The sequence below is a fragment of the Pseudonaja textilis genome, chromosome 3, assembly GCF_049901715.1.
Source record: "Pseudonaja textilis isolate UNSWEBS1 chromosome 3, rPseTex1.2, whole genome shotgun sequence".
Classification (NCBI taxonomy): domain Eukaryota; kingdom Metazoa; phylum Chordata; class Lepidosauria; order Squamata; family Elapidae; genus Pseudonaja; species Pseudonaja textilis.
The window spans coordinates 181,488,598-181,504,869 of record NC_141992.1 but is presented as its reverse complement, the minus strand read 5'-3'; the positions used below and the strand labels follow the sequence as shown (position 1 = coordinate 181,504,869).

The window sequence follows — 16,272 nt, the reverse complement described above, 5'->3', positions numbered from 1 at the left end:
GGCACCCTGCACTTACCTGTATCTCAAATGGGCTGCATGGGGCTCCTGGGAGGGGCAGGACGGGGTGGGCAGGGTCAGCCATGAGAAGGATTTGGGGGTTCTTCAAACTGCACAGAATCTTAGGGGCTAGGGGCTCTCCCGAACCCCTGCAAACCCCCAGCAGCTCTGGTTCTGTTCCTGCTGACTAGTTTAGATTTGTAGGATTGTTTGGATGTTTTTTTTTTCCCATTCTAATTCTTGGAATCTCAAGCAGCAATAATCATGTGAAAACCTTTGTCTGTGTCTACATATGTGAATCAATCCACAAATGAAACTGGATTTATTTATTTTTTACTATTTTTGTCTTCCTAGATCTAAAGGGAGTAGCATATGCAGTGTTCAAAAACATTTCAGAAAAAAAAAAATTGTTGGAATGAAACAAGGGGAAGAGCAATGTATTTTTAAAACAGATGTATCTGTCTTTTAGATTCCCATGTAATCTGGAATACAAATGTGTCTCTTTTGATTAGTTGATATACAAAAATAACCATGTCTATTATGTAGCAGCATCCTATGACAAACTCATTTGGAAGTCAAGAAAAAAAAAAGTTATGGCTTATAAGAGGAATGCTGTACTCATACTTGACCATACCTCTTCCAAACAATGCTCAAAGTGTGCATAGTTTTTGTACAAAGCTTGAGCTATTAAAGGGCTTAAAGGGATTCAATTAAAGGGAAATAACACTTGACTTGGACATTCATTGTATACAGAAGTTGTTTGAAACCTGAATAATAATAATAATAATAATAATAATAATAATAATAATAGGGGGTGCTTGGTGCTCTCTGAGTTTGATTGTTTTATTGCAGGTATTTCATTACAAAACTAAGTAACATCATAAGTGCTAGAAGGGAGTGGGGTTCACGCTCTATTTATATACAGTACTAGTGGCTTGCCAGTCAGTATTGGTGGAGTGTCCTTGGTGGTTCTTTGATTAGCTGTTTGTCTGAGTTGGTAATTAATTGATTGAGCTTTTGTTTACTTCTTATCTTTTGTCTAGTATTAATCTTGTTCCCAAAGATATTTTTTTCAAGAGGCCACTGGACTTTCTGGTTTTTCTTTGAAGATGTTTCACTTCTCATCCAAGAAGCTTATTCAACTCTGACTGGATAGTGGAGAATGGAAGGAATTATATTCCTTGTAGACAGTTGGTCATTAGCATACTTTTATTGAGTCATTGAGGCCATATCTGTGTCATCAGGGTCACCTGAGTAGTGTAAATTGATATGGAAAACCATGCTCTGGATGACTGAGAATCTACATATGCATATAAATCTTACTGTTAATCTCTGATTATTTGGGTGTTAATTGCTGGTGAGGAGGTGTTTTGGTCTTTTTATTTCCTTTTGGGCTTTTTGATTGTCTTTTGAAAGATATGTACACTGATAGTGCAATTTCCATTTCTAATCTTAGATTAACAGAAAGTGATGTTCCTTTTAGCAGTACAGCATAAATCAGTATGTCTTTGCTTTCCATTTGTCTTGTCACCACAATTATGACTGATAATTTACAAAAGTCAGAGTGTTGAGTCTTGCCATTCTTACAAGTAATCAGATGCCCTTTATGTTATCTTAGCCACCAGCAAATCACTAATTGATGAATAGCTAAGTGAATTCAGTAAGATCAACTTTCTAACCAATATGGATGGAGATTCAAACCGATGGTCCTGATCCTCTAAGCAGTACCCACTGCTGGAAAAATGAAGAAGAGGTTGAGGAATGCTATGGCTCAGTGGTGGCTCATAGATATATGAGATTCCTAGTCTGTGACATGGTTCTGAGCAATTGAATCAGGACTCAGAAGCTCCATTCAGGCTTGAAAGACCTTTTATTGAGTACATCATATCAGCACTTAGAAAGTTGAAGTTAGCTCTGAGTAATTCCCATGCTTCAGAGTAATAAAAAGAATAGAAACGCCCCACCCACCCCCTTAGGTGTCCTGGGTCATGTTAACCAATAAGGTTAGCAGGATCTTTCCGCTCGGTCTTAGCAGATGTTCATTGCTATGACCTTGGTTCACACGCTGCGCCTGTTGGATGCTTTGTCTAGTAGGCTCAGGCACTACATTCCAGTTCTTTCTACTCCCCCTCCCCCAAAGAGTGACAACTAAAAAACAAAGCAAAAGTAAATATGGCTTCAGCTGTAGTCATTTAGAAGTTGACAGTCTGCTTTGGCTGATGGTGCTACCATCTGCTGATATAAAGATTTGAATTTTCAGAATGATTCTGAAGGACGGGTGGTATTGACTCCTCACCAAGACTTTAGCATCCTAGGCCAATGCCAATTTGTCCTTAGCCTAACCCTTACCCTGATGCAATGATATTTAAACATGTACACTACACATCATACAAACTGAGAATTATTCCTTAGTTAGGGTTGTAAAATAGGAATAAGGGGCTAATAAAAAATAGTGTCCCTTTTCAACAGCTATTTTTACAAACATCAGATTTTTGGAAGCAGATGGATACTTATATAAACTCTTCCAATGATGGTTCTCTATGGCTTCTAGAATACTTTTAATGACTTCCAAACCAATAGTTCCCCTTTATTTTAGTTTTATTGAACTAGTTTGTTTTATTGGACTTGGTTGTGAAATATGCACATACAAAGACACAGGGATTTTATTTTTACCCTCAGGAAAATCTCTAGCAAGTGAGGAAAAAAAATTCAAGTACATATCTATTATTTCTCCGTACAGAATGCATTTAAATCTTTTAAACATGTCTATTAAATAAGCAAGCATCAGCGTCAAATAAGCATCGTTTCAAAACTTGAACAAATAATATCTTTTGTTTCTTTTCAGTGTTACAAATTATTCTATCAATGCTGATTGGCAGGTATAAAATTCAAAGCTATAAAAGAGATGGGGAACTGAATAGGCTGACCTTGGTCTTCAGTTTGTATTGCTCCAGGCATCATATTTTTGAGAGAAATGAATACCACAGAGTGCTGAAAACCTTTATGATAAACTACTTGAAGGAAACATGGTATCAAGACATATTCTGCTAGTCTAACCCAGTAAGAAAATAGAGCAAATAATTTGCAAAAGAAAGTATGGAAAAATGTGTTATTCACCAAATGATCACCCAGAGAGCAGTAGTGATGCTATGCTGCTAAATTAGCCACCTAGTAAAAAACAGCAAGCAGTTAAACATATCACCTGAAGCCTTTATGGGAGTGAAATGAGAGTCCTTCTAAAACATCATTGTAGAACCTGCTCCACTTTTCCTGTTCAGAAAAAAAAAAAATCATTCTTTTCAGTCCTGATGTCTGCATTTTCTTGAGTTTTAAACTTCTGGAAGATTTTGTTGGCACTGAGTTGGTTCTTCTCTTTCGATAGATCCCATTTTGCTCAAAAGCCCAAAGCAATTATATTCCAAGTCATATTTAGAAGAAACCAACCTTTTGATGACTAAATAAATAATATTTAGAGTATTGTTTAATATAATTGAGTCAGAAAGGCATAAAAGTACTTGAATCCTAAGTAGTTGGAAGTTATTGTAATCCTGTTGTATTGATTGGGAGTTTTTCTGGCTTCAGACACTGCAAAGGGGTAATGAAATGAAGTTTGATGATGTGAAGCATCAAAAACTAAGAAAGACATGCTGAGTTTCTTCTAAGAAGTTTCCTTTATTGTTCATCACGTATAGAAGAAATCTTGCCAAACTAAAGTAGATTACTTGCATAATTAAAAATAAACCTTGAGAACCTTTAGGGAGGATATGTCTTGACCCTCTTCCTGCCAACAAAACTATCTAAACTTTGCTATCTCTTGCTCCTCTGGAATACAACCCCCATTCCTGGAATCCAGACTACATTCTACCACAGAAGACACTCATTTGCAAGGACAGGTGGTTGTGAAAATTAAAAAAAAAAAAAGTCTGAATGGTACATTATTTTTGATACTGCAATCCTACAAAGCATTTTAGTCATGTTTTCATATCTGAATTACAGTTCTATCTCTGAATATTAGAGGTAATAAACATAGAAATCAAATTTGCCTGTGTAGTCAGATCCTGCAAACTTGCTAATCCTTCCAAGCATCTTTAACAATTTTAAGAACTCTGAAATCATATTTTCATATTTGAATTACAGTTCTATTTCTGAATATTAGAAATATTATACAGAGAAATTGAATTTGCCAGTGTAGTTGAATGACATTTTGCCTGCCTGTGTTAATGTTTCAGCTATCTCCTGTGGAATTCCAAAAGCTCCTTTAAATGGTGGGATATTAACTACGGATTACTTAGTAGGTACATACGTTACTTACTTTTGCAATGATGGGTACCGGCTATCGTCCAAGGAACTAACCACTGCATCCTGCCAGCCAGATGGCACATGGAGCAACCACAATAAAACACCTCGCTGTGTAGGTAAGCATAACATAGAAAGGATTTCTTTGCTTTGTTGTTAAGCAGTTAAAGATCATTACTACTGTTTCACTTTCCAAATAATTATAGACTTAAAAAGATTGTAGGTAATGAGTGAAACATCCCATACACATAAGTGAATGTATGTACAGGTAGTCTTCAACTTACAACTATTTATTTATTGATTGCTAAATAAGCTACAACATCACTGAAAGAAGTGACTTATGAGCAGTCCTCGTGCTTACTAGTGTTGCTTGTTGTAGCATCCCTATGATTATATGGTCAAATTTAGGCTCAGGTGGTTACAGCATCCTGAGATCATCTGATCATTATTTGTGACCTTCCCAGGGGGCTTCTGACAAGCAAAGGCAATGGGGAAATCTGGATTTGCTTAATGACCACCTGATTCACTGCAGTGATTTGCTTAACAACTGTGGCAAAAAAAATGATGCAATTCACTTAATAACTTGTTTAGCAATGGAAATTCTGATCGCAATAATGGTCACAAATCAAGGATTACCTGTATTCAAAGAAAAAACTTATTGAACGTGGAACATATATCATTGCAGGTTTTCCTTAATTCTCACTTAATGACTGTCTCATTTATCAGCCTTTAAAAAAAAAGACCTTTATTGTCAGAGTACAACATGTGTACAATGAGATTGACTGAGCCTCCCTTTGTGCACCACCCCACAACTCACAGTGAGGACAGAAGTCCCTAACTCAATCCCAATCTTATTACACTGTGTGACCTTGTTGCACAACACGCTGGCCCCGCAAGCAGTGGTGGGATTCAACCAGTTTGCACCACTTTGGGAGAACCAGTTGTTAACTTTCTGAGCAGTTTGGTGAACTGGTTGTTGGAAGAAATCATTATGGCAGAGAACCAGTTGTTAAATTATTTGAATCCCACCACTGCCTACAAGTCCATCATACTATGTTGACATGAAGTTATTTTCCGTTCAGAAGTCTGACAGCCCACAGGTAGAAACTGTTCTTCAGTCTGTTGGTGTGGCTGGTTGTGCTTCTATATCTTCTAGCAGATGGTAGGAGAGTGAAGAAGTGCTGACCGGGGTGTGAGTCATCCCTGAGAATTTTCCTCACTCTTCTAAGGCAGCGAGCCTTAGCGATGTCATCTAGGATGTTATTTTGAAGTTACAGTGGGATAAGAACTATCTGTATCAGATAAGAACAATCTGTACCAGATAATAATTTGGGGATTAAAAAAAGTTTTCCTTCCAAACATTCTCTGTAAGAGAGAAATCACAAAGCTGGCAGAAGCTTTTCCAGCTAACCATTATGTGCAGCTGCATCTTATAAAATATTTTGCCTTTAAAAAAAAAAACTTGTTAATCAGAAGACATGGAACCAGACTTATTGTAGTCTGAACTCTGTGTAGTTTCACCTTATACCAGTTTTAATTCATATAAACTACATAGCTTCAATGTTATCTTCCTAACCACACACTGAGGTTCAAAAAAACAAACACCCTTGTGTAACTTAAGTACTGGGAACCTTTACAGTCACAAAATCAAGTAAGGCTTGTTTTCTTGAACAGTTTAAGCACAGTATATATTTCCATCCAAAACTCTTTGGACATCTTTGAGAATCCTTCATGAATACCTAATTAAGCTAAATGACAGGAGAGATAGATAAAGACCTCATTTCAATACTGTGCTTGGGAAAATTGCTTGGCACCTACCAGATAGACTTCCTACTGATGGTCTTTTTTCAAGGTGGCTAAAATCAAAGATTTTAACTGTTTGATAATTTTTCAATGCTGGGAAAATTTGGGAATTAGGAATCTTATATATTTTACATTGTTTCTTTGTAAAAGCTCTTCCAGGCTAATTGTTCTCAAATGTTATTGTTTTTTATATTAGGTTAGAAGGGTTTTTTTTTTTTGCTTTTGTTTTTTGTAAGCTACTAGATAATGCTTATTTAATGAATCTATTGATTCATTTAATGAATTTATACATTCAAAATCATCGTGATCAGGCTAGAAATAAATAAACAATGCTGGAGGGAGATACTATATACTTATCAAAAGCACAGATAAAAATAGAATCTTCTTTTGAATACAAAATGGACGTTTTATGCTCCAAACTTTAATAAAACAAGTTAAAACTTGCTCGATTTTCTTTTAATGAACAAAACAGAACTTAATTATTGCCAAAAGTTATGCATATGGTAATGAGAATGAGAATGATGATTGAAAGAGTGTTCCATTTGTTTTTTCAGAAGAAGAGAATGTTGCTTATTTCGTAAAGGAATAGACAAAATTCACTAAGTGTGCAGAAGGTTTTGCTATGCACAGACACGTAGATATGCACACATATACATCATCCGTCCATTCTTTGTTTTTATATCTGGGTGCCATCATTTGACATAGTGACTAGGAGGAATAGAAAATAGAAAAAGCAAAATAGCTAATTGGGAAATTAAAATCAAACTGAATATAACAGAGAGAAGAGAAAGACCTTTGAGGTCTATTTAAGCCATCTGCTGCAGAACCTGCTTCATAAAAATGCACCAGAAACTGTAAAGATCTCCACATGTAGAACAACACCGTAAAGGCAATTAATAGTGAGGAAAAAGCCTTTCACCTAGAAAAGATATGTTGTGTGAATTATTGGAATGGACCTTCTTTTAGAGTTTTAAGTGGATCATTATTTAAACATGGTGAAGTACTCTTATTATTTCCAGTATTGAATAGAATCCAGATATATACAAGCATAGTAGAAATAAGGTATAACTACAGTTGCAAAGTTTTGTCACTTGTTTGTGCAGTCTGGTTTTCCATCCTATAGTCAAGGATATTGTTAGGAGGGAAAAAGCACTCTTATTAGTTATGACATATATTTATTTTCTGATAGAAAAAGCAATTATGGATAGACCCTAGTGATGTGATTCTGCTGATATTAATAATTTACAAGTCATAAGTTAAATAAGAAATTTTCATTTTAAAATATGAATATCCTGCTTCAAGATGTACAATAACCATCTGAATTCCAGAAATGTTTATATAAGGAACATATTCCTGTTCAAATAAACAAGCATGTTTAAACTCTAATATGTGGTCCACCAATTACTTATTTTGAGCAATAAAACAAACATTCTCTGTAGCCCAAAAAAATGTTAAGCTGAAAGAAAGGATTAGCTACAATCTAAAGATTACTATGCAAGTACTGCTTGGTTTAATTTATGAATTAAGATTAAGATTCATGTCCTAATACAGAAAGTGATATCAAGGATAGATCCTTTGAAGCTCTCAAAATATATTTCTTTTCTTTCCTTTCCATTTCAAGTTGTTACCTGCCCAAGTATTAATTCATTTACACTGGAACATGGAAGGTGGCGAATAGTGAATGGTTCTCACTATGAGTACAAAACAAAAGTAGTTTTTAGCTGTGATCCTGGCTACCATGGGTTGGGTCCCGAATCCATTGAATGTCTTGCTAATGGAACTTGGAGCTGGAGAAATGAGAGGCCATACTGCCAAAGTAAGTATTCTACTATTAGTTATTTGTCTTCAAATTCAAAACATATCCTCCCCAGCAATCAACATCCAGTTAAGTAGAGATTAACACCAAGATTAATACTAGACCAGTGAGTGTCGCGTTGAGCGACCGGTCTGTTGTTTCGGCTTACTGGTTGATTGCTGAATTCCTCTCAGAGAATAACCCTCGCAAGGGTGAGTTAGTCCTCGCAAGGACGAAGTTTAAAGTAACCCTCGCAAGGGTGAGAAAATAGCCCTCGCAAGGGCGAGATAGCGCGGGACCCTCGCAAGGGTGAGGCTAGGCAAGACTCTCGCAAGAGTGATTGCCAAGCAAGCACAAGAAATAAAACACACAACACACAAAATGATCTTCAAAATGAGGCAACACTTTGAGCCTGGGGGAGATGGGATTCCCTGGCTTCCCTGGAACAGATGGAAATGTCCGGGCTTCTGCTTCTCCTGCTCCTTCCTTCTGCTTCCCCCAGGCTTTTAGCTGTCCTCTTTTATTGTGCTAATTCAAGGGAGGAGGTGAGAGAGGAATTTTACAGGAAGGTAAAGAGATACAATGTTAATCTTTTAGACCAGTCTACGTGACATGAGCCACATACTCTGTAGCTGCTATTTTGTAACTGCTATAGACAGGCATATCTTCTTAGAATACACATTCTTTGTCTGCGGTTAATCTTTTATTAACTCCCTTCCTGTCAGTGCTTTCCTTCTATAATGTTCTGAACTGAATACATGCTTTTTAGCAAGATTTCTTCCTGTGGAAAAATACAGGACAGAGCCAATGTAAAATAGTCACAAGTGAGGACCACATCAGGGCTGTGGTTGACCTTGGGGGGCTGAGCAGGCATGGCCAACTGGGTTAACTACCCTCCAAACTGCTGGTATGTTTTCTCTTCTCATTGGGTAGACTGGGCCAGAGCAATGCAGGCCAGCCCCTTACATTTTCCAGGATGGACCTGAGGGCCAGATCTGACCACATTGCCAGCTGGATGCAGCTCATAGGCCTTGTGTTTAACACCCCTGTACTAGACCAACAACTAATAAGAACAGGTAGTCCTTAACATATAACAATTCATTTAATGACCCTTCAAAGTTACATGGCACCAAAAAAAGGATTTATAAGTGTTTTTCATCCTTACAACCATTGCAGCATCCCATGGCACCTGATCAAAATCCAGATACTTGACAACTGACTTTTATTTTGATGATTGCAACATCCTGGACTCATATGATCACCTTTTTGACTTTTAAGATAAGCAAAGTCAAAGGGGAAGCCAGATTCACTTAGTAATCATGCTATTAACTTAAAAACTGCAGTGACTCCCTTAACAACTATAGCAAGAAATGTTGTAAAATGGGGCAAAATTCACTTAGCAGCTGTCTCCACTTAGCAATAGAAATTTTGGCTCAATTGTGGTCATAAATTGAAGATTACATGTAAATAATACCCCAATCAGGAAATGTCCGACTCAGACAAACAAGCTAACAGTAAACAACAGCCCAATCAAGGAACCATCAAAAACACTCCCAGCAACACTGACTACTAGTATATCAATAGAGAGTAAACCCCATTCCCCTTCTAACACTGTTGATGATGAAGTTTGGTAGTGAAATGTCTGCAAGAAAACAACCAAGCTCAGAGAGCACCAAGGACCTCACCGTTTAACCCAGGGGTGGGATTCTACCAGTTCGCACCTATTCTCTAGAACCAGTTGTTAACATTCTAAGCAGTTCGGAGAACTAATTTCTAATTTCTTTTAGAAGAAATTACTGGCCTAATCCTGTAAGGAAGGCAGGAAGGAAACATTCTGGTATTGCTTACAGAACTGCCTCTCCGTTAACCCTTATTACATTCTTAGCAGGACTAGACTTCCTGTCTCAGGAACTTCTCTGGAGTTTTTTTTCCCCTCCTTTGCTGGTACTTTGCTTGTGTGGAGTGACCATTCAAAGTTTCAATGGCACTGAAAAAAGTGACTTATGACCATTTTTCACATTTACGACTGTTGCAACATCCCCAGTCATGAGAGGCCAGGTGAGGAGATGCGTGCCTTGATATGAATGATATTGAGTTGGCCACACCCAGCCAATAACATGACCACCAAGCCATGACCACCCAGTCACATGACCACCAAGCCACACCCCCACCTAAGCCATGCCTACAGAAACGGTTGTTAAAAATTTGAATCCCACCCCTGGTTCAACCCTGAACTACAAATATTATCATCTGGTAGTATCATTCATATTCAACTAGTTCCAGGTCCTTATTGATCCTTATATTCAATAGCTATTTATTTCCAACATCCTTGTGTTAGTCTTGAAGACCAGCAAACTGAAACTTAGGATCCTTTTTCAATATGGCAGACTTTTTTCATATGAGGATAATAAGCCTATTATCCTCATCCTGGTATTACTGCTGGGAAAAATCTCATGGACTGTATCAGTAAAACTTTTAACTACTCAAGACGATCCTTGAAACCTCCAGAAAGCCAACATAATAATGTGATGGCTTCAAAATAAAGTACATTCACCAGTTTTATGCTCTGCAGTTTTCAGAATCAGCCTTAGACCTATCAGTAGTCGCAGAATCAATTTTATTTCATTGCACGGTATTGTTTTCTGTCACTTTACCTACACACTGTTTAAAATACACTTCAGATTAAATATTTTTTTTTCAGGTGGGTCTTATCCTAGCCAGTCCTAAAGATTTTAGCATTTTTATTGTCATTGCTGTTTTTTTAAAATATTTTAATTCATTTTGCTGATGGTTTGAATGCAACATACATTGCAAATATGTATATTTCTTCTTTTCAAAGTTATTTCCTGTGGAGAACTTCCTACACCTCCAAATGGGAATAAAATTGGAACTCAGATTACATATGGCTCGACTGCTATCTTTACTTGTGACCTAGGATTCATGCTGGTGGGCTCAGTGGTAAGAGAATGTCTCTCTTCTGGACTATGGAGTGGAATTGAAACACGATGCTTAGGTAAGGAAACACACACAAAACAAATTGGATATATTTTAGTATCATAACTTCCTTATAAAAATTCTGACTTGAATACTTTATTTTCCCAATGCATTTGTTTCCACTTCACTGGCCAGTCTCGGATTTGTGAACACGTGACAGATGAATGAACCTAATTGAGGATTATGCTATAATTAATTAAAGTTAACTATACCATCCATTTAAAGCAAAATAATTATCATTTACAGGTTCTCCCAGAGACCAAGCTATAATTCTCTTGGATCAAGGGTGTGCAATTTTTAAAAATTATTATTTATTATTATTATTTATCTATACTGTATATTTTGAGGGGGGAAACCACTTTCTTCACTGGACATTGTTTTTTAAATCAGTTTTACAACAATGGCTTGGCAATTTTTAGTTTAAAAATTGCATAGGACACAAGACTCTTGACAATCCCTAAACAACTTCCCTAATTTCAGTTAAATGTTTTAATTGGCAGTTCTTTGACTCTTCTGTGGAAAACAAAATATGAATCATCTTAATCCTTTTAAATATTCACCTTAAGTTGAAAAAAAACGGTTATACTTCTTAGGTAATGTTACTTTTTCTAGATTGTGTTAAAGACTAAATATCAGTAATTTTTTCCCTTTATTATTATTTTTTATAATATGGAAATGTTTGTTACTGTTTTCTTCCCAATCTTGTTTATTGCTGTGATATTGTCTGGAAAACATCCTATAAAAGTTCTATTCAGTCCTGACCCTGCTTTGCTTACCAAACTAGACAAGGCCAAATGGATGCTTCTTTCCAGTAAAAAGAATATTCCAGTACTTCTCTAAATCTTAAAGTCTACCCTCCTTATTCCCTTAACAGACATATTTAATTACCAACTAAGGATATATTTTATGTAGGAAGATAAACAGGGTGCAAAATACAGTAGATACATTTAGTTATTTAGAATGAGAGAACTTAGAGAGCTACAGAGAAGATCCCTGAAGATGGGCTCCAGCACAAGTCCGAAAGCTCAGGAGATAAAATGTCTGGTCCAAGTGACCAACACAGATTGGGTCCTGCAACATTTACCATATTTTTCGCTTTATAAGACACACTTTTTTGTCTTCCAAGAGGGGTGGAAATGTCTGTGCATTTTATGGAGCCCCCCCCGCCCCCCCGCCCCCACCCTTTGGCCCCACCCTAGCATGTCCCATTTTCAGCCTGTGTGCACCCCATTTTTTGTCTCTGTGTGTTCCATTTTGCGGCTTTGTGCAGAGGCCAAAAACGGGATGGACGGAGGCCAAAAATGGGGCACATGGAGGCCAAAAATGGGATGTGCAGAGGTCAAAAACATGATGCGAAGAGGCCAAAAATAGGGCACGTGGAGGCCGAAAATAGGGGGGTGTCTTATGGTCAGGTGCGTCTAATGGAGCAACAAATACAATAGTTATTGTATGAGTATTATATGTTTAAACTTTTTTTTTGCTGGGGGAGGGGGAAGCTAAGTGGAACCATTCTATATATCGAATGTCTTTCTGCTGAAATGTTGTTTAAAAAGACAGTAATTGTGCTGTATAAAATCTATTGCTTAATCTTGGACAATGCTGGCTTCATACTTTATATCCATACATAATACACACACACACACACACACACACACACAAATCCACACACTTTTACATTCATACATATCCCTCAGCTCCTCCCTAACAGAAGAAACAACATTATTCAGAAGGCAGATTAAAAAGTAAGGAATGGTAAGCTAGAGATATTAAAGGCATCAAGTAAGAAAAAGAAACAGAGTTGAAATAATTTAAAGCAAGTCCAATCCCTATACAGTACAGATTTATCATTGAAATCTATTTTTTTTCTTCTATTAGGCCCATGCACCAATCCATGCAATCCCTTTTATTTTTTTTAGACTTTTCACCTCTGCCTTTTTTAGGTATTCAATATTTCAACAACTCTCTCCAAATATTACTTTATTTTTCTGTCCCTTCATCTTGACCCAATCGCTATTAGGTCATATATTTGTTTTGCAATTCCCTCTCCATTCATCCTATATGATCAAATCACTTCAACTTACTGTTTGCACACTGCTTGTACACATTTGCTGTTCAGACATCATTCATGCAGCATCTATCCACTCCTGATGCTTTGATGCCTACTTTACTCAACTTCATTTGATGTTTCTCCTGATATACCCCACTCTCATATAGTAAAGTGGTCCGAAGCATCCTCTTAGGGTACTGCTTGTTGGAGCTTCTTCTGACAAATATTGATTCCTCACAAAAGATTTCATATTGCCAACACTTATACAGACTTAAAATTTCTTCAGTGCTTTTGCCATTTTTTCTATAAACAAGCTACCATGTAAGGTATACAAATGGATAGGTTTGCTCTATTTTTTTGTTAAATTTTATGTAACTTGCAATCATTCATCCCATTTTGCCTGTCAAACACAACTACCTTGGCCTTTGGTACCTTAATTTTCAGATCAATATTCTTCTTTGAATTGTACATTTTACTGTAGGTCATTCTGGTTCTCAGAAAATCACCTAACATCATCTGAATACAAACTTGTACCTATAATCACATCTGCAACAATGTTCCTGTCAGAATGGCTGAGCCCAATTTTCCAAACCACACTGTCTTTTGTTCTGTGTTCATATCTAATGTGATTGCAAGCATTTTTGATATAATTAGTCTGCTCTTTTAAACCATGTTCTGAGCATTCCAGTAATTCTTATACATTTTTTTTTACCTCCAACATGTACCACATTTATACCCTCCAGTAAGCAGCCTTCAACATATGCAAATCATGCTGTAATTCTATTTACATTACAGGTAGTCTTCAATTTGGGTCCACAATCGGGTCCAGAATTTCTGTTGCTAAGCAAGAAAATTATTAAATGAGTCATACCCAATTTTATGACCTTTTTTGTAAAAGTTGTTAAATGTGTTGCTGTTAATCCAGCTTTCCTTCGACTTTCCTTGTCAAAACATGGCTGGGAATTTAGAAAATGGTTGATCACATGAGCCTGAACACTGTAACTGTCATAAATATGTAAAACTATACCATGTGACCATGGGGAATGCTGTGATGATCATAAGTGCAAGGACTGATCGTTATTCAGGGCCATTGTAACTCTGAATGGTTGCTTAAATGAACCAAGGACTACGTGTGTTATACGCTCTTTCTCTAAGTCAACGAACATATTTTTTTCATATATTTCTGAAGTACTGAAATGTCTCCATGCTACCTGTCTGGGATAAACTTATCATTTTCCAAACTTTGTTCCTTGTCAGTAGTTATACTCTTATCAATTAGAATTCTGCCCAATACTTTCCTGAGTACATCTAACCATCTAATTCCCTTGTAGGGAATTCCCTTTTCCCTCTAATTCCCTTTTCATTCTTCTGTCTTTTCTATCTGTATAGAGGAGCAGTAATGCTATTTTTTCCAATGCCTGAGGCAGAGATCCATTGTTGGCACATGAAAACTATATATACAAAGGATATTTATATGTTCTCCTTTTGAATCTTCAACACCTACAGTTTTATTGTTCTGCCCCATTTTGGTGTGGGTGGGTGTCTGTGTGTGTCTGTGTGTCTGTGTCTGTGTGTAAATGCATAAATCTGTGCCTTTTAGTTAGTTTTTCACTCCTGTGAATTACTAAGACAAGTCCTTCTTGGCAAGACTTTGGAAATAATTTACCATGACCTCCTTCTTGGGCTAAGAGAGATGGATTGGCTCAAGATTACATGGCCAGATTTATGGCTAAAATGGGATTAGAACATTGTCCTAGTTGCTAGCCTGATTTTTTTAACCTTAACACCAAAGGGGATCAGTTAACTCTGCAGAGAACTCATTGTTTAGCTTCTTAATCTACCCCTTCTCATTTTCTCACTCTTTTAATCTTTAGCATTCCTTGCTCTTTCTGGTGATATTCTTTGCACTTAACTTTTTTCCTTGTGTATACGTTATATTACTTTCAACCTTATTCTTTATCAGCATCATTCTCTTAAATTCTTTCACGTTTCCACATTTGTTCTGTCAATCATTCTTTTTCATTCTTTCCATTACTGTAACTGCATATACTATTATGACATGCTGCATTTTTTTAACTCTATTCCAAGAATTTTCCACATCCTTTCCCTAACATATGCTTCCCATTCATCCTTTTGGGACAATCTATCTTCTAATTCTTAAGAAAATGCATCAGCCATTATTTTTCTACCTACAATTCTTTTCAGTTCTTTCACTTCAATTTTTTCTCTTCAAAATTTAATGATATATATCACGTTCAGCATTTTTAGGTATGCATTGCAATGGGGGAAGAATTATGTAAATAGAAAAGAAAATCATCAAAAGACTTTTGACAACAAGGGGGACTAAAATACATTCAACTTTTAGTAGGGTTTTCATGTGGTGGGTTCTCATGTTCTTGCCAGGGTCAAAGAGACATCCTTACACTTCAAGAAAAAAATTGAAGCACTTGAGGTGGGCTGAGGAATTTGCTCCCACTTATTGAAAGAAAGGGAATTAAACATTCCACTCTGGAATGGTTATGTAAAGAGTTACCAATTATCTGGAATATTATCATTGTTAAAATCCCTGTGCATCCTCTTGTTCACAGAATAATGAGACAGCTATTCTGGAAAATGAGCTGGAGGTGGGGGATAGAACAGTTTCCTTGGAGATGAAATTGACTGTAAAGTAGAGTTCTCACATATCGGAAATTGCATTATATTATTTCCACAATTCATATATCATTTTCTTCTAAAGGAGGTCTGTGCTATCATGCATTTTAGCACTTAGCTAATGAAGAGAATTGAGGTGTGTGTATCTGTGCAAATGGATTTTCTCAATCTATAGGTGTTATGTTGCAGTCTTATCTTTAGTGTATGTGTATTAACTTGAGTTTGTGGGTGAAGGAGTTGAGATAACAGTTAGCATCCTTGATGGTCACTTCTAATACGTTTAAGTGTAAGTGGCTGGTAAATTGATAGTAGAAAGGTAGGTAGGTGACCCTACACACACACACACACACACATTTAAGAATACAGTTAAAATACATGAAGAATAAGCACACTACTCCTGGAACAATTTAATTGACAATTAACAATTAACAATTTAATTTAATTTAATTTAATAAAGAGTTTTATATATTTCTGTCCTTAATTCAGTTTTGGAGAATTAGTTAAAATCACTAATTCAGCAAGGTAGAATTAATGGACATTTAATGAGACCAAGGAAGATGTTGAGGTACAGTATCTGAATTATTTGTGGGAAAAATAACTTCTTTTGCCAGTTCTGTACTATTTTGATAAAAAGGCTACAGAGAGATTGTAAAGAAATAGCCATCTAGTTGACTTTTCTCAGGTAGCT

The 16,272-nt window shown here is 36.5% G+C and overlaps 1 protein-coding gene across 1 annotated transcript in view; it reads left to right on the top strand.

Moving 5' to 3' along the window:
* CSMD3 (CUB and Sushi multiple domains 3) overlaps nt 1-16,272 on the top strand; it is a 646,074-nt gene that overhangs the window by 550,683 nt on the left and 79,119 nt on the right. Inside the window, exons 50-52 of the mRNA XM_087931634.1 lie at nt 4,227-4,412; nt 7,718-7,912; nt 10,731-10,904. Of these exons, the coding sequence (XP_087787760.1) occupies nt 4,227-4,412; nt 7,718-7,912; nt 10,731-10,904 (555 nt within the window). The remainder of the gene's footprint in view (nt 1-4,226; nt 4,413-7,717; nt 7,913-10,730; nt 10,905-16,272) is intronic.